At 41.0% G+C, this 18,064-nt stretch overlaps 1 protein-coding gene across 1 annotated transcript in view; it reads left to right on the top strand.

The window, feature by feature from the left end:
* The window catches only part of LOC139286362 (cytosolic carboxypeptidase 4-like), a 178,700-nt gene that overhangs the window by 107,943 nt on the left and 52,693 nt on the right, over positions 1-18,064 (top strand). Inside the window, exons 16-19 of the mRNA XM_070907118.1 lie at positions 365-452; positions 781-913; positions 5,871-6,024; positions 17,206-17,386. Of these exons, the coding sequence (XP_070763219.1) occupies positions 365-452; positions 781-913; positions 5,871-6,024; positions 17,206-17,386 (556 nt within the window). The remainder of the gene's footprint in view (positions 1-364; positions 453-780; positions 914-5,870; positions 6,025-17,205; positions 17,387-18,064) is intronic.

Raw genomic sequence — 18,064 nt, 5'->3', positions numbered from 1 at the left:
AGAAATGACATATCTTCAGTTACATTATCTCATTTTCAAGTCACCCATAAAGTAAATGCCTAAATAAGCAGCTCCTAAGGTGCTCAGTGAGCTCATGGTTCTTCTCAGGATTTCAGAACACAAGCATCAATGGAGAACTGTAAGGTGCCCTTTAGTGCATTGTACATTGTACATGTGGAACTCTGTACCTGCCAAGCTGAAGAGACCAGAGAACATTTTAATATGATATTGTATAAAGAATAATATATAATACCCAGCACAGGACGAGTACAAACCGGAGTGAACACACACAACTGCACACCACATCTGTTCGCTATGGCTGACTGTCTATCTGTGTGTGTGTGTGTGTGTGTGTGTACTGCAGGAATGCAGCCGGTGCTGTACTCAGTACGAGAAGCTCTGGAAGGTAGACCTCACTGGGCCAGGACTGGAACTGAAGTTTGTTATTTCAGGTATGAATAACATACACAGATTCAATGAAAAATGGAGATCAGTTTTGTCCTCTTCCTCAGGAAACACAGAGTCTGAATAACTAGTATGAATTAGTCATAACTGAATGTTAAAACACATGATACGGCATAACACTGATTCACCTACAGAGGCTCACACTCAAGCAAGAGAGCTCACAAGGGCTCTCACACTGTTTGAATAACAAGTGATGTCTGCAGAGCAAAATACTGACTCCGGCAGTGAGTGCTCAGTGCTAAAGATAGAGACCTTACAGACACTACACAAAACATAGCTTATTGTTTGTTATTCCCTCTATTTTTTTTCCTCTAGAAACCACTTTTGTCCAGCTTGGGGCAGAAGGAGAACAAACTTTTATACTTTGACCTTTACCATCACCTTCAAACACAGTGAGGACGTCTGCTACCTGGCCTACCATTATCCCTACACATACTCTGCTCTGAAGGTACTGATTCATCCATCCATCCACCCATCTATCTGTACACTTATTCTCATTCCTTTCTCTTGCCTGGCTAGTGAAGCATTCAAATCACAACCTCCTGGTTTCTATTGATTGTTAACTTGTGAATTATATAAACAACAACAACATCTGTGAAACTGAAGAAAAGAAGGCCATTGTTAGCTCCTGTTTTTCTCCTGTCTACTTCTGACATATAGGGGAAACCACCCTAAAACTCTGACTATCTGACAATTGGAGTTTCCTTACAGATTAAGATTTGAAATAAAAACACATGACATTATCAACACAGTGTTATACATTAAACTAGTCAAGTCAAGTCAGTTTTATTGATATAGCCACACAATATCACAAATCACAAATTTTGCCTGAAGGGGCATCACAACCCCCTCTGTCCTTAGACCCTCGATTTGGATGAGGACCCCCCCCCAAAAAAAACCTTCAACAGGGAAAAATGTTAGAAAGCTCGGGAAGCGCAACACAGGAGGGATCCCTCTTCTGGGACAAACAGACATGCAATAGATTATTTGTGTACGGAATAGACCAACATAATAAAATTACAGTATGGAACAGCTTGTAGATAGATTGTATCACATATGAATGGTTCCCAAACTTTTTGTCTTATGACCCCTATAAAAAAGCAGTGTTCAGTTGGGGCCCCTTGTCATGCGTCATTCATATGTCTTCATATGAGTGGTTACATCAAGAGGACATTTCCCATCTAAACTTCTTCTATGGTTTCATTCAAATAACTGTTGGAGGCCCAAAGAGATAAAATTAGCAACTTTTTAAACAAATTTGTGTATCAGCACTTTGTTTTTCCTTCTTTCCTCTCCCATTAGTCATCTCATGACCCCTCAGATTTATCTGGTGACCCTTGGTGGGGCCCGAAGCCTGAGTTGGGAACCATTGGACTAAACTAGGTAACTGTATATAAAGTAGTTACAGTTTTTCTCAGTCACTTTGATAGAGTTCCCAGATTAGAAATGTTCATCCTCCACATCATCTAGTCACTTATGCATATCATAAAATTTCGGATTCTTCTGAACAAATTGCGAATACTTTGACACATTCATGCAAATTATTATGTAAAACTGTCTGATGTTCCCTACATTATCAGTTGCTTTTGTCGTGTTGATCCAAATGTATGATACTGGGTCTCTCCCCAAAACATTCAGGCACGAGTTCATTGCACAAGTCATTACATGCAAAATGGTTGAACCAGTTGTCATAATCTATCAGGCATATCTTCTATACATTTCTATTAGACTTCTTTTGTAAATGTGTGAATTGATGAATTGCTCTCAGGTGAATCTTGACTTTCACTAATTAAGGGGAATGTGTGAAGCATTATATCAACCAATGATCAACCATATAGTGTCTGTTTTGGAGCCCCCTCTGGCACTTGGTACTTGTTGTTTTTGCACATTTCTGATCGCCGTTTGCGTAGTTAGCATGCATTAGCTAACTTGGCTTGTTTACAATATTAATTCAATTCAGTTTTATATATATAGCGCCAATTCACAACAAAAGTTATCTCATGACTTTTTACATATAGAGCAGGTCTAGTCTTTATAATATTACTGAACGTTGCTGCCACCCCGAACGCCCCTCCGAACCTCGATCAAAAATCTTACAGTTCAGTAAAGCATTGCTTGGTGGTCTATACAACCCTAACCCATACAAACAACAAATAGTCAAATATTCATGTTAAACAGCCACATCCGATTCGACTCACAAAATTCTGAGTTGGGTACAGCCCTAGAGGGTCCACAGCCGGGAAGAAGGCAAAACAGAGGAAGAGGCAGAAGAGGCCAAGGACATAGGTACGCTCCCGATCAACTAAGGGCCACAATTGTCGACCACGTTCTCAATCATGGCATAGAGAGAACAGGGATACAACATAACAATGTGCACTCTACTGGTCAAAAAACACACTTAAGACCTTGATACTAAATACTTTCTCATAAAAAGGATTTCGAATTGATGACACATTTCAGAAGACAACATTACTTCTGTTTGAGGTCTCAGAGAGCCCAGCAGTTAAACCTGGTTAAATACGATCAGCTTTATATGTGTGAATGGTGTTGATATGACTTTTTATGCAGCACTCGATGAGGTCTAACTGACCCAAGCAAAAGTAACATCACTATGAAGGACATTGTGGTATAATATAAAGATTTATTGTCATTTTCATAATTTGTCACCTTCATCAAATATGCAAGCTCAGTCTGTGTCACAGGGAAGGGTTAACACTTTCATATTTGAATTTGAATTTTCTTTTGCAATTGTTGTTTTTATTTTTACACATACAGCCCTAGGGTCTGTGTGTAACCCAAACAAAGAGGACGTAAAGCAGATTTCAACAAAACACTAGGGTTAAAGGTACCATATGTAACAATATGCAACAATTTACATGTGTTAATAATTTTTTTTGCCAATGTATGAACAGAGTGTAACATCACTTAAATTTTTTTTAAAATATGATGTTATGCGCTCTCTCCAGTGCTTAGCCTCTCTTCAGCTCCATGTTCACCTCAGTCCGCTAATGTCAACAAACCGGCATCCACCAACACACAGAGCCCAACACATAGCTTGCTTGATAAAGTGGGTGAATTGCTAGTTAGGTAACTAGCAAAATACTGTCTTGAGTGGATAATGTCAGCTAATTCACCCAACTCCCAGGACTAATCTGGCTGATAAATTGGCTAGCTTTCTGTTTGCAAATCACACGAAGCAACCAACGCCAAATTCATGCAGCGTAGCTGCTGCAAGCTGGCTAACCTTAGCTTGCTCACTAACAATATGGCTTGCAAAATACTACTTGAGTGGATCCGTTAGTTAGCTAGCTTGCCAAATTACTCCACCAGCTAACATGATCCATGTTACTTACTGATGTATTATGACAAACGGCATTGATTTTAGCCAACAATAAATTATGTAATGGTACAAAGCAAAGCCGTATTAACCTTATAGGGTTGGGGTTTTTTTGGGCCAATTTTTGTCATTTTATTTGGCTGATTAAGAGCAGCTGCCCTGCCACAGGCTCTCAGTTGGCGAGCTAACCCAGAGAGGCCAACAGGGGAACGTGTAACGTTACAGCCAGAATATTATAATATATCTAACTCGGTGGGTTATGGACTTATTTCGACCAAAACTAAAGACTTACCAAGATGGTTTTGGTGAGTTTGGTTTGGTGAAGTGTGTTTTATGATGAGTTAACATGGCAATAAGCTAGTCTCAGTCCGATGGAAGAGATTAACTGGAATTCAGAAGGTATGTGGTTGTATTTTTCTGTTTAATAAGGAAAATAGGTCTAAGAGTATTTCATTTGACCATTTTGTGAGCTTATATATTAGACTAAAAAAAGCTAAGAGAGCTTGTGAAGCGTAGTGAACTCAATGCTCGAGCACATGTCCCAGCTGAAACTACAGTGGGGTCGCGGGCTCGGTGCACACACGCGCAAATATATCGGCAATTGCCGGCTATTGGGCTGACTGTGGCCAGCTTGAAAAACTTAATCTACCGCCTAACCCTGTGTTTAAGTAATGATTGCTTTGTACTAGCCAAGACCAATGCAAGGCAGGGGTGGACAACTCACTAACTGTAACCTCAGCTAAGGTACTCAGCCAGCTTCCTGTACCTTAGCTATGTGGCATGGATCTGGTGTTGGTTGCTTCATAACGTTAGCTGATGAATGGTAAGCTAGTTTGTAACTCCATATACAACCGTGAATAGGCAGCTAAAGTCGTCCTGTCTTAGACTGTTAGTGTGGCAACCAATAAGCTCTCTGTTGATTTAAGCCCTGTTTTAAAGCCAAAGTAGACACAGTGTTGTTATGTGTTGTTATCTATTGCTCTTTATTGCTTGTCACTTTACTGTACACTCAAGCAGAGCATAGGTTACCATGGTGATCTGCCCCGTTTAAATGCGAGCCAGCTTCATGATACCTGAAAACCTAAGTTGAACTTGAAGGATAACCCACTGATCTGACCTGGTTTACAGGCCCAAACATTAGCCTTCATTTCATCATGTTCTGCAGATTACAAGTTTGTGAGCTGATGTCTCTGCATTGATGAAGCTTCCCTTAAAAAGTTGATGTTTGATGGTTAAAATAATTTGTGTGTATCTCCTCTTGCTAAGTTTCAGGCAAATGCGCTGGCATGCAAATGTAATCAGGAAATCAGTGTAGTGGTCACAGGACATTGATTATAATGCTGATTTCCTGCAGCCAGTATGGTAATTGTGATTATTTGGATTTCTCTCCAGCCTTACATTATAATTTTGCAACCAGAGATGAATGTTACAGTAAACATCATGAAGTGGCCACAAAGCAAACAAGTCCTCCAGCATGGGGCCATGAATGAAAAGTCATTTCATCTGAGTAGAGATACTTATCATTCCTTGTGCACGTTGAAATAACCATGAACCACAATGTTCCTGGTTCGAGTCCAGCCCAGGCAACCTTTGTTGCACCTGTCTGTAATAAAAACTTGAAATGCTCCATTGTCTTTCCCTGACTGTTTTGAGCTGTCTAAAGGGAACCATGAAATCATTAATCACGCTTTAGTTGCCACAAATGGTTATTGTAGGAAAACTAAAATTTGATGAAAATAAAATATGATGTATCACTATAAACATTTCTTTATGAGGCAGGCAAAAACATAATTTGAGCACCATTATATTTCCTTCAGTGTATTTGGTATAGCAAATTACTTTTCTATAAACAATGTTTAAGAGGCAGGGTTGATACTGTTCACCTTTGAACAACCCCATAGCTGAAGGCTAATCTCACAGTCCATTGTGCCGGAGTACAGAGCCATTCCAATGGAAAACATGCCACTGCTTTCATACTTTCTGACTACACTGTAAATGAATATGTGCATCTGTACACCAGAATCTACATGTCTACCTCACACATTTGTATATTTATTGTGTCTGTCAGGCTCATCTGAAGGTGCTGCAGAAATCAGTGGATCCTGCTGCGGTGTTTTTCCGGCAGCAGATTCTTTGTGGCACATTGGCTGGAAACTCTTGTCCAGTGGTCACCATCAGTGCCTGTCCTGCCAGCAGGGGCTGGAAAGACATGCACCAGCTACGTGAGTACTGCTGCTATGTGTGTGTGTGTGTGCGTGTGCGTGTGCGTGTGTGTGTGTGATGAGCTGAGATAAAGGGTCAGAGTGCTGGAGGTCATATAAATAGGGAGGCACTCCTTTGATAGCGAGTTGATGGAATGTGTGTGTGTGGGTGCAGACTATTATTGCAGTGTGTTTGTGTGTGTGCAGAGTATACAGGTGTGTGTCTGAGCAGACAAAAGGAGACAAACAGCCAGCCATCCATCCTGACAGAGACAGATATCCCATGCTTTGTTTGTTTTTCAGTTCTTAATTGAAAGCCACTGATCCTTAGCAGTTGGAAATATGAAGAAATGATTTGTTTAGGAGAAAACCATATGAGATTCATCATAGCATATCCACATTAGCATAATATTATACCCAACCACTGTAGCTGCCATTACATACTGGGCATTTGTGCATAGTAATTATGCCGTTTCATCTTGTCATTTTCCCATGAATGCTCCAACACAGTCAGCGTTTCAGGAATTGAAAATGACTGCTTGATTTTACCATTGATACTCATGCATTTTAATATTAAACAATCTAATGGGAGTGGTTTATGTAATATTAGCCTGTGGTCATGATTCAGCGTCTCAGAGGAAGTGCATATTATGTTCACATGAACAGGTGTTTTCCGTCAGATTAATCAGCTATCTTTGATTCCCTTTGATTGGTTCTCTCTGTACATGAATCAGTCAGTTCATAGAATATTCTCTTTGACTGAGCAACAATACTGTTACTGTTAATAAAAGCGATTTATTTCGAGATGATTATGGTAAATGGTCTTCACTTACATAGCCCTTTTAAACCTTAATGGGCTTTACAGGTCAGGTCTCATTCACCCATTCACACACCGATGGCGACTGAGCTGCCATGCAAGGTGCTGGCCTCCATCGGGAGCAACTTCAGGGTTCAATGTCTTGCTCAAGGACACTTCAACATGTGGACAGGGGAGCCGAGATCAGAAATTTCAGAAGTAGCCCAATAGCTCAATGTAATTGCATCTTTATATTATATAGAGAAGTTTTCATTGTTACTGGAGTCAAATTGTTCAAATTGCCAACCCACAAGTGATTCACTGGGCATGATGCAGAAGACGAAACCTGTTTACTGTCTTCTTTATTAAAGCAACTTGACGAGATGAATCCTCTCAGCTCACAGTTTGTGTGGTTGCTCTAAACGGATACACCAGTTGTCTTCTTCTGTTTCTGACAGAGTAGCTGTAAAGTTGTATTGACTGCCCCCAGTATCATTTCCAAGCTGGGGGAGCTGGGATCTGTCCTATTACAGTTTTTTTCTTTTTTTCTTTTTTTTTTTACAATTTGTAACACATTTCAACAACAATGGTACACATACTACAACGGCCCAAAACATTTGCGTTAGGAGAAACGTGCTGCAGCTTCAGGAACGATGCAAGTTCAAAAGCACATCTGATAACCCCAAAAAACTACAACAACGGAAACGTGCTGCAAATGAAAAGAACATGCTGCAGAAATACAGTGACCAGATGTACCAGTTTGTCCGGGATTGTCCCTGTTTCAAGCTGGGTGTCCCGAGTCCCGACAGATATCTGTAAAACCCTAAAATGTCCCAGTTTTCAACATTCACTACCAAATTGTCCCGGTTTTCACCACAACTAAAATAATAATTACAACATTATACTTGTTTCCAGCACTTACATAGATGTTTAGCATGTTCTTCTCCCACTCGTTATTGCCTAAAAACATAAACAAAGCGCCACACGTCTAAATTCAATACTGATTTGTCTGTATGTGTGTCAATCAATCAATGTGTCCTTGTCTAGGCTGTTGCTAGGCTATGAATCATAGGCTATGACAAAACCTGTCAGCATGCTAATGGTTAGCTGCCATGCTGAAGAGAAAGTCGTTTTTTTTTGTCTTTTCTAAAGAGCTCCAGGAGGCTTACTCCTTCCTTCGTAAGGTCCCTGGCAATGAAAATGCTGCATTCATGGTATTGAAAGGTGCGCTCGGTAGGTGTGCTAAGCGCTGAAATAATTGTCCCCCACAGTGCATGCATAAGCATATGCATGTGAGCGTGCATGAATGTGTGGTATACTTCAGGGTCCTGGTTTGGGGTTTGAAAACACTGCAAATACATTTATGCATTTTTGTTTTTTTCAATTTCTTCTTAGATGTAGATGTAGCAGAATGTAGCAAACTGCAGTCTAATTTAAAATAATTTTGTGATATGTTACCTCCAGTAACCACAGGCGTTGCCAACAACATTCTTAAGGATTACAAAAAATGACCAAGGGAATGTGTTAGCGATGATGGGTTCAGGCTGTGTTTCATCCCCAGCACATGCTTCACTCTGAATTAACTTTCTTTTTGCCAGTATTTGTCTTCCTTGTCGCCCCAATTTGCACTCCACATTGATTTGTTAAGGTCGCCAAATCCCATCCCTGCTGAGGGTATTATTGTTGATCTCTAGTACCTCCAAAAGGTTGGCAGTCGCCTTTAGGTGCAGCAGAGAGAAGATCTCCCTCCATGTGAGGGCAGCTGATGTTCACTTGAACAAGGCAATTAACCTTAAAACCTTGAAACTGTGTAGTTTCACTATGAGACTGATGGAACAGAGAGGCTCCCAGGTATGCTTATGTAGATTTGTGTGTGAGCATGTGTGTGGGCTTTTTTTATCCTGAGAGGTGATGTGTGTCTGTGAGTGTGTGTATGTTGGACAACAACACAAACTTGAGTACAAACAAAGCCTTGAGCACCAACAGCCAATCAGTTCCAGTCTTCTTCTGGTGTATGCAAATGAGTATGCTAATACGATCTAATTACCACCAGTGGGCTTAGAGCAGCACCATGACTTTACCCTGCAGAGTGCACCTTATTGAATGAAAAGCTCGTAACTACTCTCATTTCAGTCAAAACCATGTTTGAATTTGAAGTTGATTTGATTTCATAAAACTCATAATGACATATGTAAACCCATTTATTTCTCCTCTTTCTTCCACATACAAGCTTTTCTTCAGAGGGATGGATTAGACAAAGCAGCCTGCTTCCTGCCGCACACCTCTTGTCTCTAATTAAAAAAAGGCTTCCAGTGCAGTCACAGCTCATCTCTGAAAGCCTTTAATTATCAAACATAATCTCGTTTAGCAGGACAGGCATGGCCTCCAGGAAGCTGAAGCTGAACTAGGAGGGGTTTCTCTGTTACACACTGTGCTCTCTCATATCCTTTTTGTCTGGAACTATAAAGTCTGTCCCTGACTGAGTGAGTGATGAAGTTACACCATTGCTCTTTCAGGGTGAACAGGCGAGAAACTTAGTTACGTACTGTAACTGCAGATTCACAGCCCTCTATAAGGCCATCTAAAAGGCCATCTAAAGGGTGTATCACTCGCGCAGAACTGAAGACTTGGGCCCCACAGAACTTGATAATACAGTAATCCTTGAAACAGGACACAACTGAGTTAAAGAAGAAATGAAAATAGTGTGATATTAAAGGTCTGGGGGTCTCATTTGTAACCGTTGCGTGCACACGAAAAGGGGCCTGAAAGAGGCTTACGCCACCTCCCATGCAAAAGTAGTGATCCATAAAAACAAATTTGATGGGAGAATGGGCGCACCTGTAAGTAAACTCTGAGCCATGCGTACGAATATTTTGGAGACCGCGAGGTGGTGAACTGAAGCCAGACTGTACAATGATGCCTCTCACACATTTAATTTAATTTAATATCAAACCTTAGTTATAGATCCACGTTATCATAAACATTCAAACCAGCAGTGTTATTTGTAATTATGCTTAAAGTGAGCCATAACTACGTGGTATACCTCAGATCATGTGTAATGATCCTAATAGTCCTACAATTGAATACAAATACAAGAGTAGGTGAACACTGGCATTTGCATTGTTACTCTCCAACAGCATTACATGTAAAATACAGCATTGAAACAGTAAACCAAATATTAATCAATGCTCTCCTAAATATTCTGTTAGGGTAACTCACAAACTCACCATAACTAGCTGTTGCTGAAAAACACTTAACAAATACATTATTCATTGAACCTCACTTCAGTACAGTAATAGCAGCAAACACAAACAAAGCATAACAGCTACACATTCCAACAGCAGTTGTCATTGTATTTTACTCTGACAGTACAACTACCCAGACGACGACGGGTTGGTTTTTAGTAATGAATGCTAGCTAGGTTAGTTACGCTGTCCTGTAAATAACCGCCATAAGTTACTTTGTGGAACAAACCAAACTGAAATACACGTACATATTCTTACCAAACAAACAAATAAACATTAATATGAGGGACTCATACCTGAAAAGGGGTATATGTGAATAAAAGCTGCACGGACACAAACTTTCCTCATATCATGTGTAATGACTGAAAGGAGGAAATGAGGCGTCTCTTAAGGCAGCTCAACAGCTCTACACTCCCCCTGCTGGAGCCCTTTGGTAACTACTCCTACTTTAACTACTGCTGGTGTTGACTTTATGAGCTTAAAACATAAGAAAACACAGAAATATTGTACTACTACTCCTGCAGTAAACATTATAACCATAAAATATGATCTGACTTTCTGGTAATGTACATTATTCCATCCATCACACATATCATCAAGTACGATTTGAGTTGTTCTGTAGTTTTTGTGTGTAAAATGGCTGCAATGAACAGACTGTGCTGTCAGGAGACACCACCGTTGCTCCACACACAGTCACTCTGCCTTCTCCAGTCATTTCACCTGGCACATTTTCACCTCCTGCACATGGACTGCCATGATTTACCACAATGTACCATTGATCAGCAGGCTCATTTATATGCATCAATATTCATTGGTGCTTTGCATTGATCCACGTGCGCACATTTCCAGGTGGAATGTGATTCATAAATGGAACACTGCCTGCAGGTGAGCGTATGCACAATGTTATAAGTCTGATTTATTTTTTGGCGCACGCCATTTTTGGCTTTTGTGCGCACATACACTTGTAGTCTGGATCCTACACACTGTAAATGAGACCCCTGGTCGGTTCATTCATCAAAGTATGGGGTTCATTAAGACAATCGCTTGGAGAGCATGAGAGTCTGTGTCTCAGCCATCTGCTGAGCGCAGGGAGGATGTTGTAATTTTAGGGTGAAGAAAACAGCACGGTCACGTAGAAACAAGTAGAAAGAGCACAGAGAGAGTACAGAACTGAAACCTTCTCTCACAGTCCAAACATTTGACTCCCTCATTACCCTATCTTTATGGGTTTATAAAACGACTCTGTGAGGCTCTGTGTTTTTCTTAAAGATATGATATACAGTATGTTCTCATATGCTCTCATGAGTAGTCAGTAAACCCTTCCTGACTGTTCCTGAGCAGACTGTTCTTTACAGAGCCCTCCAGAGGTCAAATACTGATACTGGAAAATCATGCTCAGAGATTGCTAATCTGAACACACGGATTGATAATCTGTGTCATTCAGACTGTATATAAAGATGGACGTCATGACAGAAGTGAAGCCAAAACATCTCGATCGCCGTCATAAACCCTGCCCGCTCCATGTTGGCGGATGTGACGTGTGACATGTGACGGCTCCAGCCTAACCTGTCAATACCTAATATTCAATTCAATTCAATTTCAATTCAATTTTATTCATATAGCGCCAAATCACAACAAAGTCATCTCATGACACTTTACAAAATAGAGCAGGTCTAGACCGACTCTTTATAATGTTATTACAGAGACCCAACAGTTCCCACCATGAGCAAGCACTTTGGCGACAGTGGCAAGGAAAAACTTCCTTGGCAGAAACCTCGAGCAGAACCCGACTCTAGGTGGGCGGTCATCTGCTTTGACCGGTTGGGTTTGAGAGAGAGAGAGAGAGAGAGAGAGAGAGACAGAAACAGAGAGATAGACGTAGAGACACAGATAGACAGACAGACAGACAGACAGACAGGTAGGCAAAAATGTATGGCAGCACTAACAGTAGAAATAGCTGTAATATTAGCTGAGATTAATAATAGCAGCTTTAATAGTAACAGAACTACAACTAAACATAATAACTGTAGTGATGAGAGTCAGGCAGGCCCATGGCGGCAGCAGCACCCAGGCGTACCAGGACCACGATCCACAGCGAGTCGACAAAGCACAAAGAAACTCCGGGGAAGAAATAAAGTTAGTAACATGCATTGGACTGTGATGAATGTGCAAAGATGAGGAGGGAGAGGAGGAAAGCTCAGTGCATCATGGGAAGTCCCCCAGCAGTGTAGGCCTATAGCAGCATAACTAGGGGGCTGGTCCAGGCAGGCCTGAGCCAGCCCTTAACTATAAGCGTTATCAAAAAGCAAAGTTTTAAGCCTACTCTTAAAAGTAGAGAGTGTGTCTGCCTCCCGGACCCAAACTGGGAGCCGATTCCACAGGAGAGGAGCTTGATAGCTGAAGGCTCTGGCTCCTGTTCTGTTTTTGGAGACTCTAGGAACCACAAGCAGCCCTGCATTCTGGGAGCGGAGTGCTCTAGTGGGGTAATAGGGTACTATGAGCTCTTTAAGATATGATGGTGCCTGACCAGTAAGAGCTTTGTAGGTGAGGAGAAGGATTTTAAACTCTATTCTATATTTTACAGGGAGCCAGTGCAGAGAAGCTAATACAGGAGATATATGATCTCTTTTCCTGGTTCCTGTCAGTACACGTGCTGCAGCATTCTGGATCAGCTGGAGAGTCGTCAGGGACTTATTGGGACAGCCTGATAATAAGGAATTGCAATAATCCAGCCTAGACGTGACAAATGCATGGACTAATTTTTCTGCATCTGTTTGAGACAGGATCTTCCTGATTTTTGCAATGTTACGGAGGTGAAAGAAGGCAGTCCTTGAAGTTTGTTTTACGTGGGAGTTAAAGGACATGTCCTGATCAAAGACAACTCCGAGATTCCTCACGGTGGCGCTGGAGGCCAGGGCAATGCCATCTAGGGTAACAATATCCTTAGATACTGTGTTTCTGAGGTGTTCAGGGCGGAGAACAATAACTTCTGTCTTGTCTGAGTTCAACATCAGATAATTACAGGTCATCCAGGTCTTTATGTCCTTAAGGCATGCTTGAAGCTTGGCTAACTGATGAGGTTTTTCTGGCTTGATCGATAAATATAGCTGGGTATCATCCGCATAGCAATGAAAATGTATGGAGTGTTTTCTAATAATATCCCCTAAAGGAAGCATATATAAGGTGAATAGTATTGGTCCAAGCACAGAACCTTGTGGAACTCCATGACTGACTTTGGCGTACATGGAGGATTCATCGTTAACATGTACAAACTGAGATCGATCTGATAAATACGACTTAAACCAGCTTAGTGCGGTTCCTTTGATGCCAATTAAATGTTCCAGTCTCTGTAATAGGATATGATGGTCAATGGTGTCGAATGCAGCACTAAGATCTAACAAAACAAGTATAGAGACAAGTCCTTTGTCTGATGCAGTTAGAAGGTCATTTGTAACTTTCACCAGTGCTGTCTCTGTGCTATGATGAGCTCTGAAACCTGACTGAAAGTCCTCAAGCAACCTATTGTCATGTAGAAAGTCACACAGCTGATTGGCGACTGCTTTCTCAAGAATCTTGGCGAGAAAGGGAAGGTTAGATATAGGTCTATAGTTGGCTAAAACCTCTGGATCAAGAGTGGGCTTTTTAAGAAGAGGTTTAATTACAGCTACTTTAAAGGACTGTGGTACGTAGCCTGTTAATAAAGACAGATTGATCATGTCTAGTAAAGAAGTGCTGACTAAAGGTAAAACCTCTTTGAGCAGCCAGGTTGGGATGGGGTCTAAGAGACAAGTTGATGGCTTAGATGAAGAGATAGTTTTAGTAATTTGGTGAAGGTCAATGGGAGAAAAGCAATCTAAATATACATCAGGTTTTACAGCTATTTCTGAGATTCCTGTGTTTGAAGGTAAGGTACCACCTGAAGACAGGAGGTGATCAATTCTGTCTCTAATAGTTACAATTTTATCATTAAAGAAGCTCATGAAATCATTACTGCTGAGGGTTATAGGAATACATGGCTCAATAGAGCTGTGACTCTCTGTCAGCCTGGCTACAGTGCTGAAGAGAAACCTGGGGTTGTTCTTGTTCTCTTCTATTAATGTTGAGTAATAGGCTGCTCTGGCTTTACAGAGGGCCTTCCTATAAGTTTTAAGACTATCTTGCCAAATTAAACGTGATTCCTCTAGTTTGGTGGAGCGCCATTTCCTTTCAAGTTTCTGCACTGTTTGCTTTAATTTGCGGGTTTGGGTGTTATACCATGGAGCTGACTTTCTTTGTTTTATTATCTTCTTTTTAAGAGGGGCAATAGAGTCAAGTGTCAATCGCATTGAGCCTGCAGCACTGTCAACAAGATTGTCCATTTGGGAGGGACTAAGGTTAGCAAAGGAGTCCTCAGTTGTATTGAGACATGGCATTGAATTTAATGCCGATGGAATCACTTCCTTAAATTTAGCTACAGCACTATCAGATAGATATCTGGTGTAGACTTTTTTGCCTAATGGCGTGTAGTCCAGTAATAGGAATTCAAAAGTTATTAAATAATGGTCCGATAACAAAGGATTCTGTGGAAAGACAGTTAGATGTTCAATTTCAAGTCCATATGTCAGAACCAGGTCGAGGGTGTGATTAAAACAGTGAGTGGGTTTCTGTACCCTCTGACAGAAGCCGATCGAATCCAACAAAGAGATAAATGCAGTACCAAGGCTATCCTTATCAACATCCACATGAATATTAAAATCCCCTACGATAATGACTTTGTCTGTTTTAAGGACTAAACCTGATAAAAACTCTGAGAATTCAGATAAGAATTCAGAGTATGGACCTGGAGCGCGATAGACTATAACGAATAAGACTGGCTTCAGGGTGTTAATAGTCACTGTTTTTTCCATGTCTGTCCCTGAAGGTAGCAGGGGAGCGCAGCAGCTAGCCTGATCTGGAGCACCTGGGCCAAGTGCTATAAAGGCCCAGCCCAGTTGGCATTCTCTCGCTCTCAGATCCGACCCACCTCCACCGGCATCTGCATGTTTCACCTTTATTTAGACTTTTGTTCTATTTTCATTCTACAACACCACACACCTCAACATGCACACACATCCACACCTACACCACTGATGCTACTGACTCACACACTTCACATTTGTTCACACAAGTTTATTTCATTGTCATCTGTGTCCATTTCTGAATTTGTCATGGCCTTGGAGCCAGGTTATGACAACACATCAAATACATTTTCACCAGACATGATTTCTGTCATTTTATGTAGTTCTTGTTCAAGTGTTTTAATTAGTTATTTGATGCGGGGTGAAATGTCATGATTGACAGCTGAGATTGACTGAGGTGTGCACGCAATTGGGTTGGACGGGTGTATGGGCGGGACCTTGCACTGTGGCTCCACCTGCCGCTCATGTGGTTTAGATAAAAGCTGTTGGTTTGTTTCTTGACCTGTCAGACTTTGGTATAGTGATGTCACCGTGTTCCCAGATCTCAGCAATTACCTTAATGAGTACAATGTTATTAATGATAGGAATGTTGGACAGATCTGAAAATAAGACCCAAATGAAACAAATAAACCTTTAAAGAAACCCATGCTGTTTGAGTTTGAGCCAGATCTCTGGGGGGAGCTTTGGAGACATATGCTGTGTCCCAATTCCAAACTGCATACTAATTCTGATCGGATTTTGAGTCTGTAGTCTTACCACTGTGGCACTGGTCAAAGCGGCAAAATAAAGTATCATTCAGTATGCCAACTAAAAGAACCTTGATTTTTGAGTGTGGTGTGGGTGGACACTATTCTCCCACAATGCAATGCACAAAGGAAGTGGTGGAACAGCTCACAGCTGGAAAAGTACAACGAATTCTGGATGGTGGGGACACAGCTCCAAGAAATCTCTGTCTCTGAAATGAGTTTACTTGGCAGTGACATTCTAAAGTCTCAATTTGATTGACATTCAACGGTGCATGTATGGTATCATTTCCTGTTAGTATAATAGGTAACGGTTAAGTATGTGGATTGATTGTAAAGTAACTGCAAACACAGTACATTATAAAAATTTGTTCATACTACAATAGCATGTAGTGTGGAATTTGGACACAGTCCAGTTTAAAAAGTTGTTGAAGCGGTACACATACTGTCTGCAGGCCAGTAGTGACATAGGATAACCATGAACCTGAACGTATGGTGTGGAACTGAACAGGTGGGACTGGGATCATACTGGTTTTACATCACAGTTTACAAACCATGCTGCTGTGCTTCAGAAGTTTGGAAGTATTTTGTGGCAGATAACCACTTGTTTCTTTTCATTTCGACATGACTGGAGTCATGGAGGAGTTGCGTTATCCATCACATTGAACATATGTTGAACTAATATCAACAGACTTTTAATATTAAAAATGATTAATTCAGATGTATTCACTTTGATGGATTGTTTTATTCAAAATTCTAGTAGAAAACATTTCTACAAATATCATCCTTTATGTTTTACATTATCAGACTCATTATCAGAGCTGCTACTTAAGCCCACAGTAATGTAATGTGATATAACCTGTATTTCCATCCAGGGTTATGTATATATTCTCCTTAAACATGTCTGAGTAGTTCTAAATGAAGCAGGACAGACCATTCTCTAGCCACATGTTGCTCATTCAGACACAACACCATTTTCCTAAGTGTCTCGGCAGAAGACTTCCTTGAGACTGTCCTTGAGCTCAAACAACCCTGACTGATCACACACTCTCCCATCTGTCGGCATGCTATCTGTTCACCATTCACATTGTAATCATTGACACTCAGAAATGTTAATTATGACCCTTGCACAACATTACAATTATCACTCATGACCGCTGATAGCCGACATAATTGGAAAACTGTCACTATCACTGACAGAGCTCAATAGACAAGATGTGATGGGTGTAGCGGACACAGTTATAATTACAAACCTGATCTGGATAATTGAATGATGCCTAGCTCTCAGAGAGCACAGGAAATGTAGACAGATAACGATATAGAGGCAGCTCTGTAGTGAGTGGTGATTGACAAGGTACCACTGAGTTTAGAAACTGTCCTGTTACTAAGCAAGATGCTGAAACTCTGTGAACTCTAATTTTCCACGTACTGTATATCATATCAACATGCAATCTGATAGATCTCAATCTGTCTCTGTCTAGGTAATCGTCCCTGTATCGTGCTCACGGGACGTGTCCATCCTGGTGAGTCCAATGCAAGCTGGGTGATGAAGGGCACATTGGAGTTTCTGTGCAGCAGTGACCCGGTGGCCCAGAGTCTGAGGGAGGCCTTTGTCTTCAAGATCATCCCCATGCTCAACCCAGATGGGGTCATCAATGGCACGTGAGTGGGAGGCATGAACCATGCTGGATGCAGGACCACACATTTAGATTAGATGCTGTTATGACAAAGTGCAGCAAAGATAGAATAAAATAATAATTGTTCCATTTGCATAAAACTGCGTGACAATAATATCTGACGAGATTAAATAGTTAGGTGTAAATTTGTAACCTACCTTTATTGGATAATATTTTCTTTTTTGAAAATGTGCCTCATCCGAGTTTCTGCAGGCAGCGAATGTGGATACAAGTCCACTAAGCTTACTGTGAGCAGTAAAGGTTTTATATTTGAAGGGTTTTGGGGAATTGCTGGCAGTAGTAATTGTAAATGTAATTAAAGTGAAGGCTCACTGAGGGTTTTAATGTTGCACCTTCTAGCCTTTCCTTTCAAAAAATTAGCGCTTTTAACAAGCACTCGAAGAGCCACTCCTAAAATACACCCTAACTCATGTGGATGTGGATGTAGAATATGTACATCATTGATGTTTGGCATCTGGGGTTGAGTGGGGAGTGACAATTAGGGCTGTAAAGATTCACTGATACTAACCATGAACCGGTCGATGGCCCGATTCTAAAGTTACAAATCGGTTGACTGAAGCTTTGATGCTAATTCTGCAAAGCGTCTCCATTCGTAAACAGTCAAAGGTCAATGCGAGACTCTCATGTCAGGAGAGTAAGCCTT

Source organism: Enoplosus armatus, chromosome 6, assembly GCF_043641665.1.
Source record: "Enoplosus armatus isolate fEnoArm2 chromosome 6, fEnoArm2.hap1, whole genome shotgun sequence".
Taxonomy (NCBI): Eukaryota; Metazoa; Chordata; class Actinopteri; order Centrarchiformes; family Enoplosidae; genus Enoplosus; species Enoplosus armatus.
The sequence above is the reverse complement of the archived record's forward strand: the minus strand, read 5'-3'. Positions and strand labels throughout refer to the sequence as shown.